Below are 24,566 nucleotides of genomic sequence, written 5' to 3' on the forward strand. Positions count from 1 at the left end.
TGGGGGGTAGATACAATTTCACCATATCTGTGCAATTATATAGAATTAGCAACCCCAAGATTATATGATAGAGGCCTGCTTACTGTAGCTTATATGTGTATATATATATATGTATGTATATATATATATGTATATTTAAGCTGATCACATAGCTCCCTGGCACAATGCTAGCCTTTAATTCATAGAACTTATTTTTAAATTTTCTGGGCAGAAAGCAGTTCCCCACTGTCAGTATATGATTTGATCACCTGGGGGGGAGGGCATACAAGCAGGCAAGAAACTAATAGCCCCCATTCTCGACAAGGTTATTATTTCTTTCTTTCTGTGGCTAGTTGTCACTACAGTGACTATAATATCAAAGCCTAAGAAAAAGTGGTTGGTTGGCCTTTTTCCCTGAGCTGGGCCCTTATGAGCTAGGCTTGCAAGGTTGGATGGAGGTCTCTGCACAAAGGGATGGGCTGTGGCAAAAAGCACAGTAGTCTGTACGGGAGCAGCGACAGGAGCAGTTTGGCCTTACCCTCAAAGCTGGGCATTCACAACGTGGAAGGGCTGCTACGGAAGCAGCATGGTGGAGTGGTTGGTTGGCCTTACCCTCAGAGCTGCGGTAGTGTGTACAGGAACAGCAAGTGTACGGGAGCAGCAACAGGAGCAGTTTGACCTTTTCCTCGAAGCTGGGCATCCACAACGTGGAAGGGCTGCTACGGAAGCAGCATGGTGGAGTGGTTGGTTGGCCTTACCCTCAGAGCTGGGGTCTCTGAGCTGGGTCTCCACATGTGTGGAAGGGCTGCTATGGAAGCAGCATGGTGGAGTGGTGGTTGGCCTTAACCTCAGAGCTGGGGTCTCTGACCTGGGTCTCCACATGTGTGGAAGGGCTGCTATGGAAGCAGCATGGTGGAGTGGTGGTTGGCCTTAACCTCAGAGCTGGGGTCTCTGACCTGGGTCTCCACATGTGTGGAAGGGCTGCTATGGAAGCAGCATGGTGGAGTGGTGGTTGGCCTTACCCTCAGAGCTGGGGTCTCTGAGCTGGGTCTTCACAGTATGGATGGGCAGCTACCGGACCAGTATGGCAAAGTGGTTGGATGACCTTACCCTCTGAGCGAGGCAAGTACAGCCGGAGGGAGGTCTCCACAGAGAGGACAGGCAGCTATGGAGCAGCTTGGTAAGTGGTTGGTTGATCTTACCCTCTGAGCTAGGCGTGTACAGCTGGAGGGCATGTTAGAATGCCAATAGAATGCTCCAGTGGTTTTTGTTTTTTGTGCTCATCAAATCCTCTAGTTGAGAACTATTTGGGCTGATATGCCAGGCATCCTAGTGGGAAGTTTTGCCTTGCTGTAACGTGTCCAAAAAATATACATCCATAACTGGCCATGTTGGTAATTGCACATGGTCATGGATTTAAAGGTATTTCAATAAAGGAAAGTATTTATTTATGTTTTGCATACATATGATATTTAAAAAAAATAAATAAATAAAAAAATGATTTGTATTTATACCATAGAGCCAATGGCCAATTTTATTCTATCCTGTGGTACAGTATGTGTGATACAAAAAGAAATGTTTTATAACATAGTTAAAAATTTATGGTGGGGACGAACCCAACTGAAGGTTTTCAGTTGGGCTCGTTGTGGCGGTAGGACCTTGCCAGAGTACTGCACAGGAAATTTTAGAAGAGGGAGAAAGGAGCTTCTCTCCTTTGACTGCACGGTGGGTTGATTGATACAGACGCTACTACTGCTTGTGCTAGGTGACAGCCTGCTTGGATTTCCTATCATCGAGGCACTGCAGATTCAGGACCGGCAGCAGGGCTGCTGAACTTCTCTCATGGTGGGAGATGCAGCTCCTGCTGGTAGCAGAGTTTGGGGCCATCCTCTCTGTAGGTAGAGGCAGCCTAATACTCAGTGGTGGATATAATGACATAGTGCTGATCTCAAGTCTTCAGTAAGGAACAGCAGAGCATAGTAGCGATCTCTTATGGAATTCTGGCTTCGAATATTGCCTTGGGGTGAGGCTGGCAAGGTCCTATTTATTTGATAAAATGTAAATAAATGCTGTGGCCTCTTTTTACCCATTACCGTCTCCTGGTGTTTTATTAATGTATGTAACAATGGGGTTCAGAGGGATGGCTGAAGGCGAAGGGAAATTGAGGAGTCCCCTTGTCAAGGAAGCCCTGAAGCTATAAACGCAGGGGCTGCATGACAAGGGATCCGAATGACCAGCAGCCAGATTACACTGGTTTATGTTTAAAGATTGAAAAATCAGATGCAGCTGTGATTGGGTGAGAAGCAGTATGTTAAGGAGGGGGAAAGCTGGGCTGGGGGTGGAGAAGGATAGGGATATGATGTCACAAAAGAAGGAGTTCACTTCCTATCTTCTGAACAGGTAGAAACATCCCACCCACCCTCCCCTCTTTTTTGCATATTTTGTAAAATGCCAGGATATTTTCTTCTTTATGCTCTCATATTATCTGTTAATAACAGAATGTGAATGTTTTCCAATATGCACTGTTATATTGTGGTTTCGGTAACACTATACAGTATGAATGTGAGAGTCTGCATGGTATTATTTATGTTAAATAAAAGTCAAATCCTTGATCCAGGGAATTTTCCGATCGCCAGGTGGGGTCAGGAAGGAATTTTTTCCCTCTTGAGGCATAATTGGCACAGGCTTCAGGCTGGGTTTTTTGCCTTCCTCTGGATCAAAACAGTGGATATATGTTAATGTATTTTAAGTTGTTTCTGTCACAGCAGCAGTAGGACCTTGCCAGAGTACTGCACAGGAAATTTTAGAAGAGGGAGAAAGGAGCTTCTCTCCTTTGACTGCACGGTGGGTTGATTGATACAGACGCTACTACTGCTTGTGCTAGGTGACAGCCTGCTTGGATTTCCTATCATCGAGGCACTGCAGATTCAGGACCGGCAGCAGGGCTGCTGAACTTCTCTCATGGTGGGAGATGCAGCTCCTGCTGGTAGCAGAGTTTGGGGCCATCCTCTCTGTAGGTAGAGGCAGCCTAATACTCAGTGGTGGATATAATGACATAGTGCTGATCTCAAGTCTTCAGTAAGGAACAGCAGAGCATAGTAGCGATCTCTTATGGAATTCTGGCTTCGAATATTGCCTTGGGGTGAGGCTGGCAAGGTCCTATTTATTTGATAAAATGTAAATAAATGCTGTGGCCTCTTTTTACCCATTACCGTCTCCTGGTGTTTTATTAATGTATGTAACAATGGGGTTCAGAGGGATGGCTGAAGGCGAAGGGAAATTGAGGAGTCCCCTTGTCATGTTAAATAAAGCTGTGGCCATTATCATTTCCAACAATGATATTGTCACGCCATTTTTATTGGTGAGTGAGGTGTGTAAGCAAGTGTAGGATGATGCGTGGGTCATGCTTCTGCTACTCTGGTGGGGGGGGGGGTGGTTTGAAGAAAGCAATCTGTTCTGGAAGGTGTAAGGTAAGCTACTTAGTGGAACTCATATAAGAGAAGAGCCCATGGGAAGCAGTTATTATTGTTCAGTGAATTTGTTTATCAAAGCAGAATACATACTGCATGTCGAATGGCAGGAACAAAGCAATTATCACACTGTAATAGTACCTGTATTTAATTTTAATGTTTATAGTAATAATAATGCTGTGCCAATAGTTTACCTTCTTGTACCTTTCCTTTGCTGCATTTATATCATCTTGCAGGAACTGTGATTGGATCTGCAGCTCAAGATTGCTAAGCAAAGCTTCATCAGCTTCCTAAAAGACAAAGAAAAAAGAGCATTTGCCTTGAAATAAATGTACAATGTCTGGCACGGCTGGTAGCGAATGTATGAGGGGAATAGGCCTAATTCGTAATGATGGTATATTGATGTACTGTGCACAGTTACACTGGTCAGGCCCTTTTATAGACACTGTAACTGATGCAGAGGCATAATAAGTATTTATTATTTATTTTCTGATCTGTCAGAGTTTATCACAGCCCACAAGTAATTAACAAGAGAAATCCCCATGACCCCAGAGACCAGACTGCTGTTATATGTGGCAGATACGGGGGGAAATTGTGCATAGGTGAGTGGTCACCTGATGGGAAGTTCTTATCTGCAACGTTTATTGGTCATTTTATTTTGCACTGGACTCTATGGGGGAGATTTACTAATCCACGAACGGTCCGAAGGCGTCCGAATGCGTTTTTTCGTAATGATCGGTATTTTTGCGACTTTTTCGTATGTCCCGCGATTTTTCTGTCGCGACTTTTTCGGATATTTTCTGCGACTTTTTCATCGCCGTTGCGGAAAAATCGGATTGGTTTTTCCGCCGTTTAGAAAGTATTTATTTACTAAAATCTGCTCTCCGTATACACGCCCTGGGCAGGTATGGGATCCGTTATCTGTAAACCTGTTATCCATAAAGATCTGAATTAAGGGAAGGCAATCTCCCATTTTAAGCAAATAATTCAAATTCTTAAAAATGATTTCCTTTTTCTCTGTAATAATGAAACAGTACTTTGTACTTGATCCCAACTAAAGGTGGCATTACATGGGCAGATTTCAGCTGCCAATTCAGATCTGGGACCGCATTGACTTGTTGATGCGGTCCTCGGTCTGATGGCCCATATACCCGCCATTTTAATTCAGTTGTTTGGCCCTCAGATCGAATTAGCCCAATATCACCCACCGGGAAAAGATATGCTCCTTTGGCAACCTCGCCAAATGAGAGGATCGTACTGTGTATGACCATCTTAAAATATCATTCATCTTTATTGGAGGCAAAACAAGCCTGTTGGGGTAGTTAATTTTTAAATGCTTTTTTTTGTAAAAAAAAAAAAAGTATGTATATCCAAATTACAGAGAGATCCATTATTCGGAAAACCCCAGGTCCCGAGCATTCTGGGTAATAGATCCTATAACTGAATATATAAAAAATAAAACATTTTTATATAAAAATGGTCCTGTCTGTTATCTACCCACTTAGATTGTAAGCTCTATGTCAGAGATCACCCACCAGTGATTCATGAGCAACATGTCCCTCACCACCCCATTTGATGTTGCTCCCAGTGGCCCCAAAGTAGGTGCTTATTTTTACATCTGGCTTGGAGACAAGTTTTGGAAGCAAAGAGACACAGTTTTACTCCAAGCAGGGCCTCCTGCAGGCTAACAGTCCACATGCGGCTACCAAATAGCCAATCACATCCCTTATTTGGCATCCCCAAAGAACTTTTTTCATGCTTATGTGGCTCCCCAACACTTTTTATATCTGAATGTGGCTCAAAAGTAAAAAAGGTTGGGGATCCCTCTAGTTCAGGGGTCGGGAACCTTTTTGGCTGAGAGAGCCATAAACACCATATATTTTAAAATGTAATTCCATGAGAGCCATACAATATGTTTGGCCACAGATGCTGTGGGGCAAGGTAGGGTGGGTCCCAAGGATGCCTGATGTGATGCAGAGGAGGGTGTGGCCTGTGCTCGGCGGATAGAAGACGTGTTCTAAGGCTTAGAACACGTCTTCTACCCGCCGAGCACAGGGGCAAGGTAAGGTGGGTGCCAAGGATGCCAGATGCAATGCAGAGGAGGGCGTGGCCTGCGCTTGGCAGATAGAAGATGTGTTCTAAGTCTTAGAACATGTCTTCTATCCGCCTAGCGCAGGCCACGCCCCCGTTATTTTTTTTATTAAAGATTTGGCAGCGAGCCAGATGGAGCCATAAAAAGAGCCACATCTGGCTCCTGAGCCATAGGTTTCCTACCCCTGCTCTAGTTGGTGGAGATTGCCTTCATTTTGTGCCTCTCACCACATGGCCATAATCTCTGTGTATTCATACTAATTGATTCATTATTATTATTCATTTATGATAATGCTTGTCCTCTATGTATACTTTTCTACATTTTACTACTGCTGCTATACTTGTAGTGCTATAAAATTAAATTATAAATATAAACATGTCCCCATATAAGTATAAGTACCCCATATCATCCTTTCATTTATATTTGTATTTTTTTTCCTGTCATAAATGTATCAATCATCAAATATTTATTCTATTTTCTGTAACAGAACTTACACTTGAACACTGGAAGGTCATCAATCATTGGTTTTTGACATTATCAGAGTTTAATGTTGCACAAATTATTGCATTAAAATAATTGCAAGCAGAAGAATTAGTCAAGTAAAAAATGGAAGCTGCGCATCTACATTTACAGCAGAGCTGATGCTTTGTGCGGCAGCTTATTATGTAAATGATGGTGCTTCAATAACAACTTTGCTGTAGGTTTGCCAGAAGCTGTAAGGCAGATGATTAGTAGTGTGCTGCTCCTATCACAAATGCTGCCAAGGAGACCAGACTCAAAAACACTTCACTGTACTTTAATGAGCAGCAGACAATTCCAACATGGGGAGAGAAATAAGGTTCCTACATTATTTATGTAGCCCCCGTCTTAATTTAACACCTGTTACTTAAGATAATTGGTTTTTTTCCCTGCTTTCTTTCTAAGAGAGTCAAGAGGCCATAGTTCTCAGAAGAAAGACTTTCTCCAAATGTGTAAAGCTTGGTGCAGCCTTAGAACATTATTCTGTAATGGAAATGTTCATTTTCTGAAACTCTTATTTATGGGCCAGATGCGCTAATAGGAAAGTCTCAGACAAAGTTCTTTTTCATAAACTAGTATTTCAGTTGTGTCCTCACGTGCTTCATTCCAGACTACAGACATGAACAGCTGATGAGTATCTTGCCTTCGACTTTCCCTTTAGTTAATAATAAATGCCCAAGTATAAGTCCCTTGTTATTTTATTGGCAAACCTGTTATATGGAGAGGGGTTGTCCAAATACCTAACAAGCCCCATCTTCTATGTACAGTAGGTTTATACTGTAATACAGTATGTGCTTTCAGGCAGTCACCTCAGCATTAGGTGAGCCTAGGGAAGGCATCTCCACAGAGCCTTTTTATTGTAAAGGTATAGGACCCGTTATCCAGAATGATCGGGACCAAGGGTATTCCGGATAAGGGGTCTTTCCATAATTTGGATCTCCATACCTTGTCTACTAAAAAATCAATAAAACATTAATTAAACCCAATAGGAATGTTTTGCATCCATTAAGGATTAATTATATCTTAGTTGGGATCAAGTACAGGTACTGTTTTATTATTACAGAGAAAAGGGAATCATTTAACCATTAAATAAACCCAATAGGGCTGTTCTGCCCCCAATAAGGGGTAATTATATCTTAGTTGGGATCAAGTACAGGTACTGTTTTATTATTACAGAGAAAAGGGAATCATTTAACCATTAAATAAACCCAATAGGGCTGTTCTGCCCCCAATAAGGGGTAATTATATCTTAGTTGGGATCAAGTACAAGGTACTGTTTTATTATTACAGAGAAAAAGGAAATCAGCTTTAATATTCTGAATTATTTGATTAAAATGGAGTCTATGGGAGACGGGCTTTCCGTAATTCGGAGCTTTCTGGATAATGGGTTTCCGGATAAGGGATCCTATACCTGTATTTATTTATAAAATGGTTATGGGCATAGCACCATTACTTTTTTAATACACACCCCTAGGCTGAAAGAACCCTTAAGCTTGGTTTGCCACCAAAATGGATTTATACTGGTTAAGCTAAATTTAAATGGACTGTTTTATTCCTACAAAGCAAAAGGAAATCATGAAAAAATAGAATTATTTATTATTTGTGGGGGAATGTAATAAAAGTCAGCCAGTGTGGTATGTAGGTAATTAAACTTCTTACTGAAAAAGTTGCAATGTTTGTTCCAAAAGATTAAGCCACCTTCGAGTACAGTACGTCTTAAAACTGCACAATGCACAATTTAAATTTCCAGTGCAGTCTAATGAAGAATATTACAATGTGAAATGCAAATTCTTATTTGTGCAAATTTTTTTTTTCCGTTTCCAACTTTTATTCCATATACTGTATCTTCTAGTGTATGCCTTCCTAAAGGAGCCAAACACGTATGCAGTACAGCTTACCATGACAAACATGAACAGAGGCATGTATAAAACCAAAGATGGTCAAAAGCATGACGCAATTGTAACTAGGCGGCTGATTAAAATTTCAACTTTTTGGGCTACAAATTTTCTGTTGTGCAAAAACTCGCAAATTCCAGTTATAGTTTTCAAAAGTAAAATGTTTGATTTTTTATTAAGTGCCAAAAATTTAAAAAACTCGAATGTAAAGCTTCAGTACCAAAAACTTGCAAATTCATGTAGACGCCAATGGGAGCTGTCCTAGGCAAAATGTATGCATTTTTGCTCCAGTTTGAGTTTTTAGACCCATTGAAAAGCATTCTAGGTTTTTTCACTGTTTAATTTGATTATGTTTTTTATTTTTTTATTTTTAAGTTTAATCATTTTGAGTTTAGTCAAATTACAATTAAAACTATAAAATTTCCAAATTTGAAAATCGATAAATAAAGCCTATAAAAGGGGTTCCAGTACGCCAGGCCATGTCCATTTATATATGCTTGCACATCGTTTACATTTGAGGGGGCATTTACTAAAGCTTGATTTCTTCAGTTTGGTTATTTTGACACCAAAATACGATTGGTCGCAGAAAAACTCGATTTTTTAAATTATTTTTTGTTTCGTCATTATTTTTTTAAATTATTTTTATTATGTGACAAACCATGACAGATTTCAAAAGAAAAAATACACCATCTAAAGCCTGCTGAGATCATGTAGAAGTAAATGGCAGATGTCCCTTTTATAACTCAAAAATGTTGTGGTTTTCGAAATTTTCCGCATCTTTTTTGTTAGGCGCGCCCGCATTAAATTGGGTGTGGTCACATCAAAATAGGTGAGGTCATGTAAAATAGGTCCGCTCACCCCCCCCATCAAAATAGTGCAAACTAAGAACGTTGCCTGACACCCGCCTTTTCGCAAATTTTTCACTGTTTCGCAGGTTTTTCTGAAGTGAAACAGATTCACTAATCACTATTTGTGGTTTCAAAATACCATAAAAATCCAAATGTTAGCAAATGCCCCCTTTTCTTAACATTGTTTTCAGTTGTTTACTGGTTTGCTAAACATGTAATATAAAGCAAACAGGTTGAAATTCTTCCCTTGATTGATTAACTCATAGCAATTAGTGATGAGCGAATTTTTTCACCAGACATGGATTCGCAGCCAATTTCCACACTTCGCCATTGGCGAATTGTTTCATGAAACTTCAATGAAAATTTCTTGTTGAAAAATTCGTCGCATGGAATTATTTTTTGTTGCACGTCACATTGGATGCGGTCGCGTCAAAAAAGGTGCAGTCCCATCAAAAAAAGCGTGGGAGACAAAAAAATAGCTGCAGCCGACAAAAAATAGACGCAGACGACAAAAAAAGACGCGGGCGACAAAAAAAATAGTGCGTTTCGTGAAATGCGTTTCGTGAAATTTTCGCCGTTTTGCGAATTTCTTGGTGTTTTGCAAATTTTTATTCACTAGTGATGAGCACATTTTTTCACCAGGCATAGATTCACAGCAAATTTCTGCATTTTGCCATTTTTTCGAGAAAATTCGCCACTGAAAAAATTGTTGTGTGTCAAAAAAAAGTTGGGGCCGCGTCAAAAAGGGCGCGGTCACGTCAGAAAAGGGAGCGGACGCGTCAGAAAAGAGAGCGGTCGCGTCAAAATGGGGACGGGCAACAAAAAAAATTGTGCAACAAACATGTTTTGCGAATTTTTCGCCGTTTCAAAAATTTTTCGCCGCTTCCCGAATTTTGCTCTTGTTTCCCAAATTTTTAGGCGAAACGGGACAGATTCGCTCATCACTACTCATCACTAATAGCAATTACTTACTGGTTTACTGGTCTATTGTGTTTTTATATCTTTATTTGATGGTTCCATTAAATACAAAAGACTGTATTTACATAGAGTGCAATGTGCATCATTCTGACATCAAATGATTACAAACTAAGGGGCCCATTTAATAGCATTCGTATTATGCTAAAAATCGTGGATTATACTAATTACTTAAAAACATGGAAAAAAGGTCATTTTTGTAACAAATATAACTAATATAAAACTTAAAAACCTAAACCTAAACCTAAATGTCGAAGGCAATGGAAGCTGTCCTGGCAAACTGTAACAATCTTTTATTTAATTAGAGGTATTAAAGGTATTTGTGAGTTTAGTTGTGGTAGAAATATCTCTAAAATTACACAAATTTGAATTATCAAATATATAACCAGGCAAGAAAAGGAAGTGACTTATTAGGAGGATACTTTACCCCTACTAAGGTATCAAATACATGACCTTTAACCCCACAAAGTAATCATCCCAGTAAATGTTGTACATCGATTTTATCAATTAATCAACCAACTGTGCAATTTTGCTTTACATTTTCCCTGTCCCTCCCCCCGTCTCATATAATATATATTTTATACAGAAGTAATGACTTTCCTACTAACTCTAGCCATTGTAATATATCCAGAGGTGATGCCCACATCCATTTCAATACAAAAATCCTGATAGGAAGAGAATTTTGGAAGGGGTATCAAAATTCACTGCTCCAAGCAGAAAAAGCTCAAGGATTAGTCTGACTGAGACTTTCTAAATTAAATTGTTACATCCCTCCAATATATCATAACTTTAAAGCAGTCTAAATGAAAAATAGATGCATTACATATAGCAGGCATGGCTTCTAGACAGGCACAACTTAGTGTGTAAGGCAAATAGCTTGCCGGCGTTGTGTCACTTATAGAAATGAATCCCCTTTATATAGAGTTAGCAGAGGCCTCCCAGGTCCCTTATCCATCACAGGAATATACAACTGCTGTTTTTATTAATGACTTAGCTTAATGACATAGCTTAGAAACCAATTTGTTTTTATTGGCTTCCTTTTCTCAGATTCATTACATTGTATATTTGGCTTGCATGGAACAACTAAATGTCCCAAAACACTTCTAAAAAGTCTGATTAAGAGGTGGCAATTTACGTCTCCATTCTACTAAAGCTGGCCATACACGCACCGATATTATTCTGTGCGTGTATGGCAGCTCGACGAGACTACTGATCAGACAGGTTAAAATATTTGGATTATATTGGCAGGTGGAGGTAGAATTTCTATTGTTTCTTCTTCCATATCTGACAATTCAGCCCTGAACGCCAGTGGAGGGTGGGAACGATCTATCCTGCAACCAATGGTCACACAAAAGATTGTTATTGCTACGTGTATGGCCACCTTAAGTCCCACACTGTCAGGATTCCCCTTGCAGACCAATACTTGAGAGAATGTTTAAGATACCGGTTTCTCCACAATGGTATATAACGAAATATGTAAGGATAAGTATATTTCCCTATCTTAAATGCCTTTTGCAGCTCTTACATAGTTGAGACTTAATTGTCTACTGGTCTACTGTTTAAAAGCAAACATCTAACTGGGTCATTAATTACACTAATTCCATAACTTCTTCCAATTTTACAAGTGAAGGATTTTTATGGGAAGGGTGTATGATGTATATGTGTGAGCTCTTTGTTAGGAACAGATTTTTTTTTAAGGAGCCATATCCATAAAGGGTTAGTGGTATATCTCCCCCTGGTACCAACCCCACTATAAAGGTAAAATTAGCTTTTGCTGTTCTGCCCAGCCATTGCTAGGGCTGATCTACAGAGAGTGCCAGAGTCACTCCTGCCCTGAGAACCTTGGGTCAGGTGGAAGTGAATAGCCAGTTACCAGGGGCAGCAAAGAGCTGACCTGGTCACTTTAAGAGGCAAATTTCTGTTTTTTATAACTGAAACTGGGCTCTTCTAGTGCAGAGAGCACTTGGGAGCGCTCAACTTGACAGTAGTGCTAGGATAAATCTGACAACTTATCCTATATTTTGCCTTTAAAGGAATAGTTCAGTGTAAAAATGAAACAGGGTAAAATACACAGACTGCACAAAATAAAAAAATGTTTTCAAAATAGTTAGGCAAATGTAATCTGTAAGGGCTGGAGTGGGCAGATGTCTAACATAATGGCCAGAACACTTCTTCCTGCTTTCAGCTCTCTAAGCTGTTAGCAGTCAGTAACCAATCAGTGACTTTAGGGGGGGGCATATGGGACATAACTGCATTTTAATCTGACCTGCGTGCTCACAAACTAACTGAACCGTTATGTCCCATGTGCCATATTGTTGGTTAACTTCTGGCTATAATATTAGGCATCTGCTCACTCCAGCCTTTATAGATTACATTTTTGCTAAATATATTACAAATATTTTTAATTTGCACAGTCTATCCATTTTACCCAGTTTCATTTTTACACGGAACTCTTTTTGTAGTCTGGATGTGTTCCCCTCTCTGTTCTTATTTTATTGTATTTCATGGGGATTTGAATTGATTTATTTGCTGCGGATAACATTGTGCCAGTTTTGCAGCCATGAAGCTAAGATTAAAAAAAGCATAAAAAAGTTGAAACCATTGGCCTGTTTTATACAAGCGCTAATACAATCCAGCACATAATCAGAACCCTACAGAACATGTCAAACTGAAATATTGCACAGAAATCCCAAGAGAAACTTTCTTTTAGCCATTTATTTCCAAACATTCTGAGCTGTTTGATTTGAGTCAAATTGTTTTTACTGGAAACCTGTCACTGAGCATATATTTCCTGTATGTTTGTAGAGACAGATAATCCCCAGTTCCTACAGTGAATGCTAAAGACATGATTTAATGTTTTTGCTGCTTTACTTGTTAAAACCATGTAATTTGGCTGCATACTGGGTACTTATCAGGTGTCGGGTCCGTGCACTTATTCCTGTCTGTATTAATATAACAATGTCAGAGTTAATATGCAATTCTTGTGACAGATAATACAGACTGATTGCTGAAAATCCTGGTGGGGAAAAAATGAAGCTTATATTTCCCTATTGTTTTGTATGTTTTCTTGCTCTGCTCCCTTATTGTGAACTGAGACTTGCACCGTCCTTTGCAAGCTGCCATTTCCCAGGTATGTCTTAAAAGGAGAAGGACAATTATAATTACTGGGGGAAGCCAAATGTTAGGCACCCCTTGTGATTATAATTACCATATATACTCGAGTATAAGCCGATCTGAATATAAGCCTAGGTACCTAATTTTACCTAAGAAAACTGGAAAAACATTTTGACTCGAGTATAAGCCTAGGATGGGAAATGCAGCAGCTACTGCTAAGTTTCAATAATCAAAATAAATACCAATAAAATTACATTAAATGAGGCATCAGTGGGGTATAAGTTTTAAAATTTTTATTTCAAAGAAAAACAGTAAACTAGCTCTGTAAGCGGAGAAGAGGGTCAACAAAAACAATATGGTATCAACAATGATACCTTAAGAGTACTGCCCTCAATCAGCAACCAATATAAAACACAAAGAGTTAAAATCCTTCAAAACTATATATAGTTTATATATAATATAAAGTGCAATGTCTAGTGCCAAATGGGACAGGTGAAGATGGTAGATGAATTTGGGAGCGGGCCAGGGCACTGGAGGGTCTGGTTGCGGGAGGCCTAATTTGCACACAAAGGACAAAGGGTGCTAGTCTGGAGGGACCCATGGCATCCAACTCGAGTATAAGCCGAGGGTGACTTTTTTCAGCACATTTTAGGTGCTGAAAAACTAGGCTTATACTCGAGTATATACCCTGGGCCAGTGCTCCTGTTAGCAGAGAACTGCACCAGCCTGGGGAACTTCCACATGAGCCCCACGGAGCGATCTTCTTCAGCTTCTTCTTTCTTTGCTCCAGGTGGTTATTCTGTGTGTGGCTAATTTTCAAAATTCTGTGGAGATTTTGATGCCAACAACAGGCATCTAGTGAAGCAATACAATACAGGACCCAGGTAGCCTTTTCATCCTGATTCCTTGGTGTTCTGTATTTACTGTGGGACTTTTTGTTTTGTTGGTTGTTTTCTAGAAATCATTTACTAATATGGCAAACTGCTAAGTGAAAAAAATGGCTTATTTACTGAAAATTGATTGTTTGCCAAGAATGTATTATTATGGTGCATTCTGCAAGTTGAGTAAACATGTTGCTTCTAATAACAGATGCCAGCTATGCAATAATATAAGCAAGGAACCTGTAACCATTTCAAAATGTATTTATGTATTACTTTATTTTACACAATTTCACATGCACACAAAAGGAAGGATCACTGTTTAAATGCACAAAAGGGGATCCTGTACTTCCTGCCTGGTTTACTGCAGGGGTTAAATACTGGGTCCCATAATGCTTCTGCATGTGGGGGTGGGGGCAGTTTTATGACTGCTCAGTTAAATAAGAAAACGTTTGGTAGTTTTAGGTGCTCAGTACCTCAATTAACCCCACGTGAGTTTCTTAATTCACACAGGGTTTTTCTTTATGATGGCTCAAGCCAAAAAGCTTGAGCAATCATAAATCTGCCCCTAAACCTTGGGCTCAAACCATAATAAACCTGCCCCTAAACCTAGAGCTTGAACAATCATAAATCTGCCCCTGAGTCTTGGGCTCAAGCAATCATAAATCTGCCCCTGAGTCTTGGGCTCAAGCAATCATAAATCTGCCCCTGAGTAACGATGAGCACATTTTTTTGCCAGGCATGGATTTGCACACAAGAAACGCGTTTCACAAATTTTTTGCCGTTTCACAAATTTTCCTGTTGTCTCGCAAATTTTTTTTCTGAAGCGAAATGTGACAGATTCATGCATCACTACTCCTGAGTCTTGGGCTCTAGCAATCATAAATATGCCCCTGAGTCTTGGACTTAAGCTGAGTCTTAGGCTTAGTCATAAAAAGAGGCTGCAAAAAAAACATCACAATTATTTTCTAATATGAGTTCTCCAAAATTGAGTTTTCAAGATTTATGTATTGAAAAAAATCCCAAAAATTAGAATTCATCACTTCTGCAGCTAAAAACCTAGAAGTCAATGGGGAAGGTGTATTTGCAAAATTCAAGCAATTGATTTCAAATTCAAGTTTTCAAAAGAAAGTTTTGATTTTTAAAGATTTTAATTGAATGACATTTTACAGCAAAATTGAGAGGCAGATTTATCAAAGTCCGAATTTTGGCAAAAAATCAGAGTAAATATGATAATTTTGGATGTGCGTTAATTCCGCGAAAATTCGTATTATGGTCATGCAAAAATATTGACATAGAATCCGAAAATTATGAAATTTTCGTATCCGAACGATCATAAACAGAGTGAAAACCTTTCTGACTTTGGACCTTTAGGGCATGATTTTGGAAGCCTCCCATAGGGCTCAATGGCACTCTGCAGCTCCAAGCTGGCCCAAGGAAAGTCTCCCATAGGGCTCAATGGCACTCTGCAGCTCCAACCCGGCCCAAGGAAAGTCTCCCATAGGGCTCAATGGCACTCTGCAGCTCCAACCTGGCCCAAGGAAAGTCTCCCATAGGGCTCAATGGCACTCTGCAGCTCCAACCCGGCCCAAGGAAAGTCTCCCATAGGGCTCAATGGCACTCTGCAGCTCCAACCTGGCCCAAGGAAAGTCTCCCATAGGGCTCAATGGCACTCTGCAGCTCCAACCCGGCCCAAGGAAAGTCTCCCATAGGGCTCAATGGCACTCTGCAGCTCCAACCCGGCCCAAGGAAAGTCTCCCATAGGGCTCAATGGCACTCTGCAGCTCCAACCTGGCCCAAGGAAATTCACAATACCGAAGCTTCAGTTAATCCAAAACTTTCGGCAAATATGATTTTGTCGCATAAATTGACGCAGAGCACATAAAAGTTGTGAAAATTAAAAAAAAATATCATAGAAAAATACGAAAACTTCTATAAATTAGAAAAAATAAAAAATGTTCCCATTCGAAGTCAATCGTACATTGATACATGGGCCCCTAATAGTAAGGTGCAACGAATTCATGGGATCAAATATTTCTGTTTCAAGCCTTTGTGTAAATGTGCTGGGAAAAAAAATCGCATTCAGGTTGATTTGAGTTTTTATCAAAAATTCTAATTTTAGCAAATCTGAACGATTATTCTGGAATGGACTTTTGTACAGCATCTTATACATGCTTAGCCAAACCAGACAGGTGCCCTAGTCAAGCCAACCACCTCTTATCCCATATGGCAATGGGGGGAATGTTGAGCAAGCGGTGAGGGGACAGGGGCCCAGACTTGGGGTGGGTGACAGAAGAGGTATGTGCCCAGCAAATAGCAAATATGTACAGTACATTTTAAAATATTAAAAGGCAAATAAAGGTTATTGGTACAAAAAAATATATATGACATTGTGCTTACCTTATTAAGATTTTCAAGAGTGTCTTTGAGATGCAGCTGGTGCTCACATTCATTTTTATATCTGAGAATCAAGCAAAAGATTTCCAATAACTCACCATATACAGCACTCACAGTGTAGGCCGCAGCACTTAATCCTGAAATGGTTAAACTCAACTCATTTTCCCACTGTGGACTTTGTAAGCCACCATCTATGCATAGACATTATATCCCCCAATAAACCCATCACTACTGTGAGTTTTCTGCAGCCATCCCTGCTTAGAATGCAGTTACATGAAAGAAATGCCTTTTATAAACATAGTTTATTCATTTTTCAGAAATTGATCCCCTGACCTTTAATAACAGTTATATAGTCCTAAAAATGTCATGCATTGAGATAAATCCTGGACAATGAGTGCAAATAGTTTGTACAGCTGAAAATCAATAATTATCCATATGGGGTTTTATTACTGTTTTGGCCGTGGTAAGAAAATATTTGCTTAACATTTAATAGAAAGGCACAATTTGCACTATGGACTGTGCACTATATAAAGCAAATTGGACCCTGTGCTTTAAAAAGGGGCAATAAATTCAACAAAAGTGTATTTCCTCCCTACAAAAGTGTTATGGTAAGCAGAATAGTTCTTAATAAAGTCAGAATCAGGCCAAACCCTAAATCCCTTGCAACCGAATACCGAACTGAATTCAAAGCGCACTGTGAAACTTTTTCTATGTTCAGATTCGGATTTGGTTCGGCTGAATGTATGTATTTGGCCGAACCCGAATCCTGCTGAAAAAGGTTGAATCTTGGCTGAATCCCAAAACGAATCCTGGATTCGGGCATCACTAATTGTAAGGGTGCAGGTATCAGTCCTGGCCAATCACATGCCAGTAGAATGCTCAAGAACAAATTAGAATGTTAATACCTGTATTATTGCAGCAAATGGAGCTTCCTCAGTGAAGCAGAACAGTTCTGGCAAAATTGGAATTGTAATGACAGGGTTTATTTTCCTTCATTTTTTCACAAATTTGTCACAGTTCTGACATACTTTATGTCGTTATCTATACCAAAGCATTCAGTAATCAGTTTTCCATACTCTGTTTGCAATAATAAAGGATTCTGAGCCTTCTGTGACACATGTGGGAAGATTGCTTGATATATGAAACTTTAAGGCAAAAAAAACAACCCCAAAACAATATTAAACTATGTCATTTTATTGAAATGGGATATTTTTAATCAGACATTTTCCAGCACTTATTAGAAGTGCCAAAAATAATAAAAAAAAAAAACAAAAGACTTTTTGGAATGCTAAACCTTGAGCAGACCAGGTGAGGAGTATAAAAGACAAAAGAGATACAGTTTCCTCAGTACAGGTATGGGACCTATTATCCAAAGTGCTTGGGACATGATTTCTGTAACCTTGTCACACTATATTCTAAAAGGGTTATGTAATAAAAGGAACTAAGTAACCCCTACCCCAGTAGCAGTAACCCCTAACAACCAATCAGCAGGTAGAATTTACTGGTCACCTGTTTAAAATCAAACATCTTATTAAAGAAGGGGTTTGTCCCATTAAAAAGTTGGTATAAACCCAACATCCTTACAGCAATACTTTTGAATGATTTTGATGGCATAGCACTATTGCTTATAAACCATTTCTATCAAAGGTTTCAAGAACTTCTCAAGTTACGAAATAAATCTATTTAATAAAAACCTGCAGGAACCTCGCGCAGACTGAGAAGATTTTATTGGGTGTTTTTGCATCCCAGAAACAAATGTGAAAAATAATAAATGCAAGAAGCAGTATTCCAGATTTCTCACTTGTGAGGTCAAGTAAGAAGTGAGACAGAACAAGGTGCATACTTAGATTCTGATATCTGCCCTGCTACAAAGAGTTATGTGTGTGTGTATATATATATATACATATATACAGTATATATATAAACTAGAATCAACTAGAAATCCTGTGATGTGGGGGCATTAAAAAGAGCATGTATGAGGGGTCATTTATGAAAGGTAATTTATGAAGTCCCAAGGCAGAAGTGCGAGGGCAATTGGGGGTGCAAGTGTATGCCCCCAATTCATGCAGAAAGCACTTCTGACCATTATGTGTTTTCCAGTGAAGGGCCTCATTGTAGCCTAACTAGCATACAAATGTGTAATGGGGCCACCTGGCTCAGATAGGTCTTCATCATGGGGAAGGGAAAAGGGAAGGCCTTCACTTTTCCCAGGGCAAACTTTATTAAAGCAGCATTACACAGGGATTGCAAAGTAGAAGGCTAAGCACAAGGATTATCTCATACCCTCACTTCTCTCATGGTGTTTTTATCACATAGCCTCCAGTGCCACTGTAATATATTTGTACTAGTATAGTGCCATTACTGTGAAGGGTCCTCATCTTCTTTCACACTGTACCCCCTCTTCTCTGTCATTTCTACATATAAAGCACAAGCTTCCCACAGCTATCTCACTACAGCCCCTAGGTTCCCTATTAACCTACACCTGAATGCTCAATCCCTAACTGACACAGAATCGACTTACAAATGCCAGAGGGGCTTCAGTGGGAGGCCATAGATAGTCACTATTTAACGGGATGGGGCTCTTTCCGTCTCTGTGTACTTAAAATGCCAGAACCTATTTTCCCAGTCCAGACTAATCGCTACCTCCTCCTTGGGGCAAAAGAATGCCCTTTCTACTTAAACAGTTACCTAACCACCTCTGAGGTAGTCCTGGCACACTGTGTTCCTTTTACCCTGGCTCCTGCAAAGCGTGGTCTGGCTCTGCTCTTGTCTTATTATCATGATTTCTGGGACAAAAAGGGAGTGCCCAGCTCAGGTGCGTCCTTATCTAATCTCCTTAAGGGGGATTCCCAACAGCCCAACCTTAAAGTTTGGTGCCATCCACTGGCTGGACTAAATATTGCACATATTTCACCTCATAAATGACAAGAGTAAAGGCCCCCATACACGGGCCGACTATAGCTGCCGATATCGGTCCCATGGGCCGATTCGGCAGCTAATCGGCCCATGTATGGGCAGAACAGAGCAGCCTGGCCGACCGATATCTGGCCAAACGATCGGATTATTTTTTTTTCAAGCCACTTGCTACCCGATATCGCCCACCCGTAGGTGGGGATATCGGGTGAAGATCCGCTCGCTTGGTGACATTGCCAAGCGAGCGGATCTTATAGTGTATGGGGACCTTAAGGGTGGGAGGGGTGATGCCTAGGTGCCTCAACAAATTAAAAGATTAATTGTATAAACTTGTTAATAATTAAATAATTAATAATAATTAAATGAACATTTACAGAAGACTGTAGTTAATCTGATTTATCCTTTAACTTAAAGAAGGAATTAAAAGCTTTAAAAGAACCTGAAGTTTTCCCTGTATGCCTACAATATTCCATCTTTAACTTGTTTTATACAAAGTACAATCATCTACTATCTCTCTACAAATATTAGTTAAGGTGGCCTCTCTGACAGTGGATTGGCTTCCTCAGTGATCCATTAGAGAACACTTTATTTAAAGTGCAACAACAAATAGTGCAAGTTTTAAATCTAATTAGACCTTCCTCATGTGAAATATGTACTGTACTTAGGAAGGACCATTTAGGTAAGAAACACTTTGAATAAGGCATTGCATTGTCTTTAAGTTATCACTGCATCAGTTATAAGTATTCAAAAGCTACAAGAAGCCTGCCGTTTCCATGACTAATGTGTTAATCAATTCTGAGTACTGCTCCAACTGATTATAGGAATTTGGAGCCTTATGAACTTCAGCCAAGAGCGCAATGCTTCAGTGTTGTTGTAGGACGAGATCTGAGATTTTTGTTGGCATCTTGGATGTGCACATATGTCTTCATGGCTTATCTGTTACAGATGCATGTGCTATTTTAATTACAGAAATGTTTGTAGTAGGTTTATGCTTGACACATTTGTTAGATCAGAGACCATATTGCAGATTCCAGAGAATGTGCAATACTTGTACTGTATATATAAACTAAAATATCTCTTGTGTATTTTTTATAGTACAGCCAGTACAGTAAATATAGACAGCTATACTATACTTTGTCTGGAGGGGAAAGGGAAATAGAAAAGGTGGATGGGCATATCTGTTTGTTAAGCAGGATCTAAAAAGGTGATGGTGGAAAATAAAGGGGCTGATGCCTGGGTAGATAACCTTGGGTAGATTACTTGTACGGGTATGCTATAGACCCCAAGTTAGTAAGAAGAAAGTGGCTCAGCTCCTGTTTTTATTTTTATTTTTAATTTTATTTTACTGGGTGTTGAGTACCCAACCAGATGTATAGTAAATGTGCAAGTACTAGAACTCCAGGGGAATAAAGAACATAACATTATCTAATTTAATGTTTGTAGCCAGTAGGTCCTTCCAGCAGACACAAGGGCATCCTTTCAGATTAAAGAAAAAGATGTTTCCTCTTAATATTTCAAGAGCTGTGGAGATGGGGAATTCTCTCCTTGAAGTACATGTGCTGTCTGATTCATTAGATATTTTCAGGAAGGAGCTTTTTAGCAAGTCAGAAAATACAGGGTTACTGAAAAGAGCTCTTAGTCTTAGTACAAGCTTGATCCAGGGATCAGTCCTATTGCCTTTTGGAGTGAGGAAGGCAAAGAGGCTTTAGAAGAGGCGTTTCGCCTTTCTTTGGGTTTTATTTAGACATAAAATGTTGAATTCTATAGACGTGTATTTATTCAAACTAAGATACTATGTTACTACTTGTAGCAATGGTTGAAGGACCATAGCTTTATGACTTTAATTATGTTATACTCAATTATGGCACATATTAGAATGCTATTTTTTTGCTACAATAATCCTAGGGGGGATGATTAATACAAAGCACTGAATAAAATCCTGAAAAGGGACATTGAGAAAAAGATGGTGGCCCCCGGCCTGCCTTTCTGTTGTTCAGGCAAAGTGCACATGGTGAGATCAACAGAATGTGATGAGGAGCTGTGTCTCCCCTGCACCTCCCCATGTGCCAATAAAACTCAACATCAATTAACATTTGTAACATCATTAACTTGTACAAAACCGTTTGTATAACAAACATTTTCAGTAACCTTTTCAAACCGACAATCCTTACTCGCCTCCCAGGGACTGGCCCTGGGCCCAAATGTAACGCCTGGTTCCTGCCTCCTTTCCCCCCGACCTAAACCGAGGCTACCTGCCTTCCGATCAGGACCGCAGGCCAACCGGGCTACACTCTCCTTGGCAAGTACCCCCCTTAAACTTCCCCCTGGGGGCACGGAGTAAGGTACCCTCCGCCAACTGCAACAACAACAATGACCTCCTTTTTAAAGGGAGAGAGGGTGGGACGCTGCGAGCTGCTGATCCTTTGCTGCCTGGAACTGACTGGAAGGAGGGCTGCCCTGAGCGTCCCTCCCCTTGCTAAGCCCGGGAAAAACCAGTGCTCTCAGTGGCCAGCCACCAGGAATCCATACAGAGGGAGGGCTGCCCTACACTGTGCTCTGGGTCATTGGGCCCCAATATACATAGTACAGGTATAGGACCCATTATCCAGAATGCTCGGGACCAAGGGTATTCCGGATAAGGGGTCTTTCCGTAATTTGGATCTCAATACCTTAAGTCTACTAAGAAATCAATAAAGCATTAATTAAACCCAATAGGATTGTTTTGCATCCAATAAGGATTAATTATATCTTAGTTGGAATCAATTACAAGGTTCTATTTTATTTCTACATAGAAAAAGAAAATTAGTTTTAAAATTCTGAATTATTTGATTAAAATGGAGTCTATGGGAGACAGGCATTCCGTAATTCGGAGCTTTCTGGATAACGGGTTTCCGGATAAGGGGTCCGATACCTGTACATGATTATTGGCCGTACAGTATGTACCATACATGTACCAATAACTGAATAAAACTTTGTGACACTGTAAGTATGTGTATGCCAGCTTTACCAAAATGTGAATTATTTTGGAAGGCCTGGCTGAGAGCAACTGGGTATGGTCTGTATGAACCATGTGAATTGCGGAAACATAAAAATCTTTGGTCCTTTTTTTGTTTTGTGTTTTTGCTTCATTAAGTACAAGTGAAGTGAAACAAAATGCATGGCCAAATTCTAGCACATGTTTGTGAAACTTTTTCCCATTTGCAAAAACAGAATTCTATTGCATTCAGTGGAACTTTAGTTAATACAGTGGGTGTAAAAGGCTACATTGAAATCACAGCTTTGATTATGTAAAGCTAAAATCCAGACAAGTTATGTCACACATTTTAAATATCTTCTGGCCAACTATATTAATATGAAAAACAAATGGATCATTTACAGGGAAATATCATTAAAAATAAAACTGTGGTTTGCATGAGTATGTGCAGTCTTCCTAGTGATTTAGAATGGGGATTAAAATTGTGCCCATATGTAACCAATCCCATTCCAAATTATGTTAAAAGGAAAGGACGTGTTTATGAATTGCACTCTTGCTAATAGGGGAATGTGCCAATCATAAACAGAAGACAAATTGCATAGAAAAGAACAAAAACACTAATTTACAATGTGCTATTGTTCATTAGACAGTTATTACATTATGAATTAGAATTGTGCGTTCTTTAAAACCTGTTTGAAGTTGGCTTCTTTGGCACATTTTACAGTTTTTTTTACACTGCAAAGGAAAACTGTAACATGCTTGATGGTTTTTCCATTGTGAAATACTTATAAATTCTTATACTGACAGAAAACCTATATTAAACACACTCAAGGGAAAATGTCTGCACAAAGGGAGCACTTGCATTGTCCACATTTTTATTTGTATTTATTTGTATTATATTCCTACACTGAAATATTATGTTTGTCCAATATTACTCAACTGTTATCTGTCTTCCTTTATGTTGTGCCAACTAATGGTACTGTATGCCTAGCCCTGTTTTAGTTTCATCTGTTAAAGGTGATTTAAAGGAGAACTAAACTCTAAAAATGAATATGGCTAAAAATGCCATATTTTATATACTGTACTTACTGCATCAACTAAAAGTGTCTAAATAGCAGCAATGATCCAGGACTTCAAACTTGTCACAAGGTGTCACCATCTTGGAGAGTGTCTGCAACACTCACATGCTCCATTTGAATTTAGTAATTAAAATGTTTAAAAATGAATTTTTCTCTGTAATATTAAAGCAGTAACTTGTTCTTGATCCTAATTAACATATTAATTATTCTTAACCCCCCCCCCTTAAACTATAAAAACCTCCGGTCCCAAGCATTCTAGATCAGCGCTGTCCAACTTCTGTTGTACCGAGGGCCGGAATTTTTCCGACCTATGTGGTGGAGGGCCGATAATGGAAGCCAGTTTTGACCACTCCCCTTTTTGAAACTGCACCCACTTGAAACCACACCCATGTTATCACATGACCATACCCATATTAATGGTTGTAGTACAGCAAAAACCTGCCATACTCTGCCTGCCCTACCCTGCCTGTGTGTGCCATACTCTGCCTTCCCTACCCTGCCTGTGTGTCATACTCTGCCTGCCCTACCCTGCCTGCGTGCCATACTTTCACTGTGTTTGCCATTCTTGGCTGGTTTGTGCCATACTTGGCCTGTGTGTGCCATACTCTGCCTGCCCTACCCTGCCTGTGTGTGCCATACTCTGCCTTCCCTACCCTGCCTGCGTGTGCCATACTTTCACTGTGTGTGCCATTCTTGGCTGGTTTGTGCCAAACTTGGCCTGTGTGTGCCATACTCTGCTTGCCCTACTCTGCCTGTGTGTGCCATACTCTGCCTTCCCTACCCTGCCTGTGTGTGCCATACTTTCACTGTGTGTGCCATTCTTGGCTGGTTTGTGCCAAACTTGGCCTGTGTGTGCCATACTCTGCCTTCCCTACCCTGCCTGTGTGTGCCATACTCTGCCTTCCCTACCCTGCCTGTGTGTGCCATACTCTGCTTGCCTTATGCTGCCTGTGTGTATGGCACACACAGGCAGCCTACAGTGACACAATGCTGGCACTGCTCCTACAGTCTGCACAATAACTATATATTAAAAAACTTTTTAATTGCAGTACCACCTCAGTATATGTTCTTTTTGTAGTGTGCAGGGATTATTTGTGGGTTTCTACTGCTCCTGAGGTGTGAACAGGGGAACAATGGGGGTGATTACAGCCTGAGCCTGAGGTGTGAACACTGCAGGGGGTGGACAATGCAGAGATTAAAAGGTGTGAACAACACAGGGGATTACATATTTAAACAATACAGAGGGATTACAGCCTGAATCTGAGGTGAGAACCATGCAGGGGGGGCAGTTAATCTCAGTACTGATACCATTTAAAGCTTACACAAGAGTAAGCCATCAAAGCAGCCAGACAGGTGGGGGGCCATACAGAGGGGGGTCACGGGCCGCCAGTTGGACAGCACTGTTCTAGATAAATCCTCATACCTGTACTGAA

General features: G+C 40.0%; 1 protein-coding gene across 1 annotated transcript in view; it reads right to left on the reverse strand.

The window, feature by feature from the left end:
• bfsp1 (beaded filament structural protein 1) overlaps positions 1 to 24,566 on the reverse strand; it is a 46,350-nt gene that overhangs the window by 18,261 nt on the left and 3,523 nt on the right. The window contains exons 2-3 of the mRNA XM_002931744.5: positions 16,171 to 16,231; positions 3,644 to 3,739 (exon numbers count right to left, since the gene is read on the reverse strand). Of these exons, the coding sequence (XP_002931790.1) occupies positions 3,644 to 3,739; positions 16,171 to 16,231 (157 nt within the window). The remainder of the gene's footprint in view (positions 1 to 3,643; positions 3,740 to 16,170; positions 16,232 to 24,566) is intronic.

This window comes from Xenopus tropicalis, chromosome 5, assembly GCF_000004195.4.
Source record: "Xenopus tropicalis strain Nigerian chromosome 5, UCB_Xtro_10.0, whole genome shotgun sequence".
Lineage (NCBI taxonomy): Eukaryota > Metazoa > Chordata > Amphibia > Anura > Pipidae > Xenopus > Xenopus tropicalis.